Below are 8,864 nucleotides of genomic sequence, written 5' to 3'. Positions count from 1 at the left end.
TCCTCTCCTTCTGGCACACCAATTACAAGTCTGTTAGACCCCTTGACACTGTCCCCCGGGGGCCCTGAAGTTCTGTTCATTGTGTTCAGCCCCCTTTCTCTGCTTCAGTTTGGAGAATTTATACTGCGCTGGCTTCTGATAAACCAGCTGTTTCTTCCACAGTATCTAATCTAAAGCCCATACAGTGGATTTTTTCCTTTCGGATACTGTGTTTTCATGTCTGGAATTTCCACTTGCTTCTTTTCTAGTTTCTATTCTCCATTCAGATTTTTAAATGTGTTCTCTCATTATATTTTTGTGTTTCTTTAAATGTTTGAGCAGTTAAATGCAGCTTCTGGGTCTATCTCTATTCACTGGTCTTTCTAATGACTATGGGTCATGTTTTCCTGCTTCTTCACACATCTGGTGGTGTCTGGTTTTGTGTGAAACATCATGGATGCAATGTCGTGTGTCTGGGTTTTATTGTCTCCCTTAGTAAATTGCTGAGTTTGTTCTGCTGGGCAGTTAATTTGCTTGCCAGGTGAACCTGATTCTTTTAAGACTTGTTTTACCGTTATGCTAGAATAGGCACAGAGTGCCTTCCCTCTAGAACTAGATCAAGCCTACTTTTATGGCACATTGTGGACTGAATGTTTGCGTACCCCTAAAATTCATCTGTTAAGGTCCTAACGCCCAATATGATTGTATTTGGGGGTGGGACCTTTGGGAAGTAATTAGGGTTAGGTGAGGTCCTGAGGATGGAGTCCTCATGGTGGGACACCAGAGAGCTTATTCTCTCTCTCTCTCTCCACCAGGTGAGGACACAGTGAGAAGGTGGTGTCTGCAGACCAGGAGGAGGGCCCTCCCCAGAACCAGACCATGTGGGGAGCCTGATCTTGGACTTCTGGCCTCCAGAACTGTGAGAGACAAATGTCAGCTCTTTAAGGCACCGTGTCTGTGGTATTTTGAGTAAGACATGACGTGGCCTTCTGAGTCCCTGCTGAATGCCCCACCTGGCCAGTAAGCCTTCTCCCCATGGCGGTCAGAGCTCAGACGATTTCTGTGTTGTGGTTGCCCTGCTACGTTCTCCCCCCTCAAGTGCATGTTCTTTCCCGGCAGCTTCTGCCGCCTGCCCTTGTCTTCAGGGGCAGCTAAGTCTTTGACTAAAACCCCAGAGAGACCACCTCATATTTCTGGAGCGCCCACTTCTCTGGGCCCCTACCCTGAAAATCCACTGCCTCTGTGGCTTCTAGTTCCAGCGTCCGTCCCCACAGCCCGGCGAGCCTGCCTGCTCGGTGCGGTCGCCTCGCTGGGCTGTGGTCCAGACGGTAGCTCCAGGCAGAGCACAGGGTGACCGAGGGACTCCTGCACTGCCTCCTTCTCTCAGCCGGCCTCTGCCTGTTGCTCAGCATCTGGACATGTTCTGTCACATAGTTCCAGTTTCTTATGCCGGGGAGGGAGAGTCTGGTACCAGTCTCTCCATCATAGTCAGAAGCAGAGGTCCACGCGGGTGATATCTGAGGACGTTCCCATTGATGGTTTCTGTTTTCTCTGTGAACTGATAGACAATACCACCCCCCAAAGTTTGCAGAATGGTAGTGAGAGGGGGTGGAGAAGGATAGCTTCCAAGAAGGATTATAATGCCAGTGAGAGCCAGGATCCGTCTGAGACCCCGCATCGACAGTGGCCCTAGTCAGAGGCGGGTGTGAGGCGGGCTCAGCTGTGGGGCTGGGCCTGGAGACAGCGAGCAGATGGGTGCACGCTGCGTACCAGGACAGCGGGAGGAGCAGATAGAGTGGGGACCGTGCGGACCAGGCTGGGAAAGAGGGAGGGTGGAAGGGACGGGCATGATGGTGCTCACAGAGGGAAAGAGAGGGATTGAGGCAGTGGAGGGCCTTCGGATTTGAAGAACAGGTGTGGTGGGAATAACAGAGAAGATGTTAGATGCTTAGGACATCCTGAACAGAAAGGACATTAGCATGTCTTCTTTCTGAGTAGAGGATGAGTTCCAAGTGTGGTTGTGGGAGACACGTAGCAGACATGGAGTAGGGACGGATGTTTCTAGAGATCAGGACGAAATGAAAAGCCAAGTGGCTATGAATTTGGATGAACTGTTCACTGGAATGCAGAAGCCATCTGGGATGTTCCTAGGTTGTGGCGTGACAAGGGACACTGAACTCAGTGCTAAATCCTTAACGAAATTGACAGGCTGAAGGTCAGGAGATGACAGGGGGCAGGGGCATCGGAAGTCGTCCAGGACACAGCCTGCATCCCCGAGGAGCACGGTTTTGCATGCACGGGGAGATGCTGGGGCACAAGGCCAGCATCCAGCCCCCCAGCCTGAGCCCCTGTGATGCGCACGCGGCCCCCGAGCACAGTCTCGGAGGCTGTGTTGAGCATAGCCCCGCACTCAGGTAGGGCGCCGCTGACATGGGAGATGTTGCATCTATTATGATTTGCCCACAGCTCCAAGTAACTTGTCTTGAAGCAAGTGAGGCTTTTTCTAACTTGTACAGAAGCACCGTGTGGACAGTTGGTGCCCTGGGTGGGGCCTGAGCACCTCTCCTGGGATGAGCACAAGGGAAGCATGTCCGGGCCTGAGCACCTCTCCTGGGATGAGCACAAGGGAAGCGTGTCCGGGAAGGGAAGCGTGTCTGGGAAGGCACAGGCTTCTGCTGGTGCCGGGGGTGAGGGGGAGAGACCAGGGGCTCGGCATGGATGAGGGGGTTCTGCAGGACTCCTGGAAGGGCCAGGATGGGGGCAGTGGGAGGAAGTGGGTAGCAGGTCAGGGAGAGGAAGCAGAGTGGGGAGACAATGGTCACTCGGGACCCTTATGTCTTGCTGGTGACCAAAGGTGGCGGGGACATGGGATGGGGAAAGTTGACTTTCCAAGATTTCAAGGAATGTGGTGGCTGCCCAGGGGGTCAGGGACCTGGACTGGAGGGGCTGGAGTGGGTCAGGCAGAAGCTTTCTGGACCCCGAGAACGCTGGGTTTTGGATTCTGTGCATCTCTGGGTCCCTGGCTGCTCAACCCGCGATTTACAGATGGGGCCCCTCCTGCAGGCATCAGGCGGTGGGGGCTCACGGCCTCCTCTCTGCCCCAAATCTTCCCTCTTTGTCCCTTGGGGTGCCTCCCTGTCCCTCCTCTCCCCTCTCCCCATCCCATCCATGGACTCTGCCCCAGAGCATTGCACCCCTGCGCATGGGCATGCTTACGTCTTTAGGAAACACACAGGGCTCCCATGGAAGAAAAACAGAGGCATTTCGGGGGTTGCTGAAACAAGCTTGTGATTTTTGCACACCAGCCTCATGCCCACGGGCAGCAGCCCCTCCCCAAGACGGAGCCAAGGAGACACAGAAGACTAGGGGCTGGCAGAGGCATCCACGACGACCTTGAGGTGGGGTCTTCTCTATGCCTCTGCCGGCTTGGTCGTTTTCCCCAGTAACCTTGGGTCTAATATTAAAAAAAAAAAATCATGTGATAACCACGTACTTTATCAGGAGACATACCAGGCTTATCCCTTCCTGGGTGTGACCCTGGGGCTGCCCAGTGCCAGACGTGCATGTGGCCGCTTTTCCACGTTGGCATCCTGGTGCGACCTGGCTCCTGGCCCCGGGACGGCATGGGAGCTCCTGCCGGAAGCCTTGCCTGTAGGCACGGCCACTCGGTCTCCTGCCCAGCGGCCTATCTCAGCTCCTTTTCCCATCAAAGGACCCGAGGGGTTGGTGCCACAGGGGACAGAGAAAAGTTATTTGAGTTTGCTGAGCAAACAGAGAGGACATTATAAAAAAGCTCATGGCAGTGGGCGGTGCGCATTCGGTAGGCGGCCCCAGCGTGTGGCGTGGACATGGAATCTCGAAGCGTCCAGCTCCTGGCCGTGCTCCTCGTCCTGGGGGACAAGTGGCTGTGTTCCCTGGTGGCGGCCCAGAAACCTTGTAAGTGACCACCCGTATGTCGCCCTGTGCAGCTCAGCGTCCTTGACTGGGCAACAGAGCATTCAGGCCCGTGAGCCGGGAGAAACCCCAAATGCAATGGGCGTATGCAAGTCCCTTGCCCTTGGTGGGTCTCTGTTCTTGTTTGTCTTCCTCAAAGCCACAGGGTGGTATGATGGGCTCACTGGAGAGCAGAAGTAGCTAAAAAGGCATCCTGAGCTCCGTGATGTGGGCTGATTGCATTTGTGCATCCTTTTCTGCCATTCGGGAGGAACACCCAGGGGTGTGTGAGACCTCCAGTTAAGGCCTCCTTCTGTGACCACAGGTGCTGGGGGGCCGGCTGGGGAGAGGGGCTGGGGCAGGTGCCCCCAGGGCATCTGGAGCCCACCTTGATCACCTTTCCTCTTGACTTTTCCCGAGGTCCACCATCTGCCATATTTCCTGAAGTCTTTCCTTCCTTTTTTTTTTTTTAAACTAATAATTTCTGCAAAGCCCTGTTTGTTCCTCAAGACGTCGCATAGTTGAAATCTGGGAGAGATCAGACTTTGTGGTTTTCCTGTGTGGCCGCTGGACCTGGGGAAGGGTCCGAAAGTGCCCCCGAGAGCAGGCGGGTCCCATGGGGGGACAGGTTGACCGAGGCTCTCCCCCCAGCCCCCTGCCAGTGCTCACGGATCGCAGTCCAGAACAGGAAGAACTGTGGCTTCCCGGGCATCACCTCTGAGACGTGCTTCGGCATGGGATGCTGCTTTGACTCCACAGTCCCCAACGTCCCCTGGTGTTTCCACTCCCTTCCAAAGCAAGGTAACTGGCTGAGGAACTGGCCCTCTTCCCGTCCCCACCCCAGCCAGCCAGAAGGGAAGAGACAGCGGCCTCTGGCCCGCTGTCCCCACCTGGAGCCCCAAGGGTCAGCCACTCGCCCCTCCCACAGACATCTGTGAGAAGCCATCACAGTTTCTTGTACGATTAGAAGGAAAAACAGCTCCCAGGCCTCTCTTAGCTGTAAAGCTGCGACTTCTGAAGGAGCTTTTAAGGGATATGAAGGCAGTTAATAGGACATTCTCCACATAACTGCTCACAGGCCTCAAATGGTAAGAGATTCAGTTAAGACTTCCAGGATGTTCTTCTGAGGATGAGGTTTACGGCAGCGCACACTCGCAAAATAGAAGGTAATTATTCGTGCCGAGGCATGCACAGAAGAAAGTTGCGTGTGCAGAGCATGCCATGGGGGTGGAGCCCGGCACCCACGGCCCCCCGGCCACAGCCGTTGCAGGTTCCCTGGGCTCCGAAGGGGACAAGACACACGGCTGGCTTTTAGGCAGGGCCCTTTCTCTGGTGGAAGCATTGCTGGCTTTCAGGACTTCAGCAAGATGCTTCACCTGCTTAAAGGTGCTCACCGCCCGTTCTCATCAGAGTACGGTGGTCACCCATTTTACAGATGGGAATATCAGGTCCAGAGAGGTGAACTGAGTTTCCCAAGGCCCCAGGACGTCAGACCTGTAGCATCCATGCAGATCCTTGGGTGGTCAGGCGCTGGCGCCAGCCCTTAGACGGTCCTTGGGGGGTCGTGGTCCAGCAGCGCTCCTAGCACAGGGAGGCTGAACCCAGCCGCATCCCCGTGGGAGGACGGACAGAGACATTGCCGGTTGCTGGGCTGCCCTCCCTGAGTCTCCGTGTTGCTCCTTTCCAGAGGCGGAGCAGTGTGTCATGGAAGTGTCCGCCCGTAGGAACTGCGGGTACCCGGGCATCAGCCCTCAGGAGTGCGCGTCCCGCAAGTGCTGCTTTTCCGACACTATCGTCAACGTGCCCTGGTGTTTCTTCCCAATGTCTGTGGAAGGTAACGTCCTGCGGGGCGGGGGCTGGGAGCCAAGGCGGGCCCCAAGCCAGCCCCAGGCCTGGCCCCCATCGGGGCCGGGCCCCCGAGCCCAGTGGGGACCATCTCCGGAAAAGGTGGCTCTGAGGGGGGCTTGTGCGACCCCCGCGGAGAGCGGGTCACCTCCGCCACGCCCCTGGATCCCCGCCCAGCTGTCCTGCAGCCACGCGTTGGCAGGGCCACTAAGTGCCACAAGCTGTGCCGGGTGCCGGGGCGGACGTGGGCCTTCTCCCGTGGGCCTTGCTCTTCCCTCACCCGTGAGCACGAGGGTCAAGTTCTGCCCATGGCGGCCTGCTCAGGGCCACCCCGGCAGGGTCTGGTTGTCCCCCCCGCCTTAGCTACACTGCGTCTCCGACCCTGAGTTATCCACACCAAGGACAGGTCCGGCACGGCCCCCAAAATGGGCAGCGTGCCCTTGCCCATGCCGGACGCTTTCCTTTCCCCGTTTCAGAACATCAGGGTGAGCCACAGAGCGCAGCAGAGACCTAAGGGTCTCTCTGGACAGTTGCCAGTTAGTGGGGGAGAATGGACCCCCAAGAAGTGTCCATTCAAGGGCGGGGGGGGGCTCCTTGGGCAGGAAGTCTGGTCATGGGCCTGTTGACAGGAGCCCCCAAGGCCTGTCGCCGTGGGCTCCCTCGGCCCCCAGACACTGTCCCCACCCACTGGCATTTCACACTTCCAGATTGCCATTATTAAGAGGAGTCCCTTGCGAGAACCCACCAGGCTCTCTGGGTGTTTGGAAATGAGGAAGACTCACCACCGCATCTCACGTCTCCAGAGTTCCTGGCTTCCCTTAATCTGCTTTTTATCCTTTTCACTGGTTCAACATACGTTTCTTCAAATAAAGAAAACCCTTAAAGTCTGCTAAATTTCCTTTTGGCTTCATTGACACAGAAGTGGAGCGACAGAGGGAGAGAGGGAGTGTGCGTGCATACAGGTGTGAGGGTGTGAGTGTGTGTGTGGGGGGTGGGGACAACTCACCCAGCCGGTGCAAACCACCCCAGCAGCAAGAGGGAATTCACGATCCACGATCGCTCCCATTCCCAATCATTTGTATAGAAACTCAAATGACTTTAGCCCTGAAAACCTCTTGCAGTAACGTCTGATTTCAGATTGCAATTACAAAATTGCCTCGCCTTTACCAAATGCATCCCAGACTATGGCTTTTGCAGGAGTGCGGGGCACCACCGTCCGTCCTCGCAGGGGTGGGGCGGGGTGGTCTGGCTCTGACACTTCCCATCCTCCACCCCCGAGCAGCTGTGGCGACGTGCCGAAGTCTGGGTCCAAAGAGGAGGTTGACAACTGCCACCAAGGCCAAGCCAGCCTATGGGAGGGTTTTGGCACAAAACCTAACGTGTGTCTCCGCGGAAGGGTCCTGGCATTCTTCGGTCGGGGGTGGGCATGCAGGGGGAGGACACGGGCAGATCTTTCTGTGGCTTGTCCTTCTTTCCCAATGCCACCTGCATGGCACTTCTGTCCCGACACCCCTGGATGGAGAGCTCGGGGTTCTGCCCCCAGCACTGGCGTCGTGGCCGTCCTGCACCCTGGGTTCAGTGCAAGCTCCTGGATTCATGCCCTCCTTGGGCATTTTCTGGTCCTTGGCCCCCATCCTCAGGCTGCGGGCCCCTGGGCACGCATCTCTGGGTGCGGGGACAGGGCGTGCTTCCTCAGAGTTCTCTCCTCATGCCCCCTCCCCAGTCCCGCTTCCCTGGGCGGGGATCTCCACAGTGTGTGCACCCTGGATTCTGAGCTGATCTTGATAACTGAGGGCGGCTTCTGGAAGAACTGCACTGGCCGTCGCCACGGGCCCGGGGGACTTGGCAGATCTACTCCGTGTCAGGTACTCTGACTCTTGCAGGTTGCAGGTCACTCTGGGGCACCCCACCATGCTTGGGGTAGTGCTGCCCCCCACCTCGTCCTTGAGGTGGGCCACCCTAGGGTCCTCGTTGCCCCTGGAACAACAGCTGGTGACATTCAAACTCACCCCATCAGAAAAGCCAACCTTCCTCTTTCTCCTCTTGCGATGAGGTAATTCCCTGGTCCCCTCTGTGGTGTCTGCTCCCGTGGGACCTCACTGGTGGGGGAGCGGGGAGGCTGGTGCACAGGGTCTGGCAGCGGTCGCCCCCAACTGGAGCAGAGGCAGGGGAAGTCCAGTTCTGCCCCTCAATTCCACTGTCGCGGTCTCCCGGCTCCCCAGGGTCATGCAGTCCTTACCTGGCCGGCCGAGGTAGATGCTCTGAGAAGCCTTTTGGCCGAGGGAAAAATAGGACATGTCACAGTGCACCTGTGGGCTGATATCGCTGGTGTGTGACCTCGGGGAGGTTCTCCTATCTCTCAGATTTTCAGCCTTTCTGTTTGTAAAATACGGGTACTAATTCCATCCCTAGCCGTGTTGCAGTGGGAACTGAAACGAATCTTCGTGAGCTGCCTGGTACACAGTGGGCTCCTTCTGGAGAGTCTGGACAGAGCTGACTCTGCTCTCTTGTCCTGACAGGACCAGGCGGGGACGTGTTGAAAAGCCCCTTCTGTGTGCAGAGCAGCATGGCTGCGTCCAGAATGTGGGTAGAGCCCAAGAACACATACCTACTCCTTATATTCACGACACATTCACCATATACTGAATACGCGACAGTGGGATTCTCTATTCAAGGTAGTTGTGTTCCATAAAGTCACTGACACTGAATTAGGAAACTCTGAGCCATTGAGACTGGGGGACACACAGGGTCAGGTTCCTGAGCGCCTCCTGACCAAGTTCATCAAGGATCAATCCGTGACCTTGCTTGGTATGTGTTTCTGCTTAAAGACCATTTATTTCATATACATTGTTGGTGCAGGAACACCGGACTCACAACAGCCAGCACTGTAAGCCCCGACTGGACGTACACGTGTGCACAGTGCGTCACAGCCGCTCGCCCCAGGCCACCCGACAGCGCTTCCCCACCGTGCGTGGGAACCATCTAAACAGCCAAACCAACAAAAAGCACAAGAATGCATAAAGCGAGGTCCCAACAGGCCATGAGAAGACATCTGCCTTCACTCTGAGAGCTGAAACCAGAAGGCAGAGTGTTACCTTGTTGGACTC

At 56.4% G+C, this 8,864-nt stretch overlaps 1 protein-coding gene across 1 annotated transcript; it reads left to right on the top strand.

Moving 5' to 3' along the window:
- Positions 1-3,827: 3,827 nt before the first annotated feature.
- Positions 3,828-5,746, top strand: LOC118000546 (trefoil factor 2-like; the record flags this gene model as incomplete). Its single annotated transcript, XM_034990300.1, has 3 exons — positions 3,828-3,915; positions 4,564-4,713; positions 5,600-5,746. Coding segments are annotated over exons 1-3 (385 nt in total), but the record flags the coding sequence as incomplete, so codon positions are not given.
- Positions 5,747-8,864: the final 3,118 nt, after the last annotated feature.

The sequence above is a fragment of the Mirounga leonina genome, unplaced genomic scaffold (assembly GCF_011800145.1).
Source record: "Mirounga leonina isolate KUSES-001 unplaced genomic scaffold, KU_Mleo_1.0 Mir_527, whole genome shotgun sequence".
Classification (NCBI taxonomy): Eukaryota; Metazoa; Chordata; class Mammalia; order Carnivora; family Phocidae; genus Mirounga; species Mirounga leonina.
The sequence above is the reverse complement of the archived record's forward strand: the minus strand, read 5'-3'. Positions and strand labels throughout refer to the sequence as shown.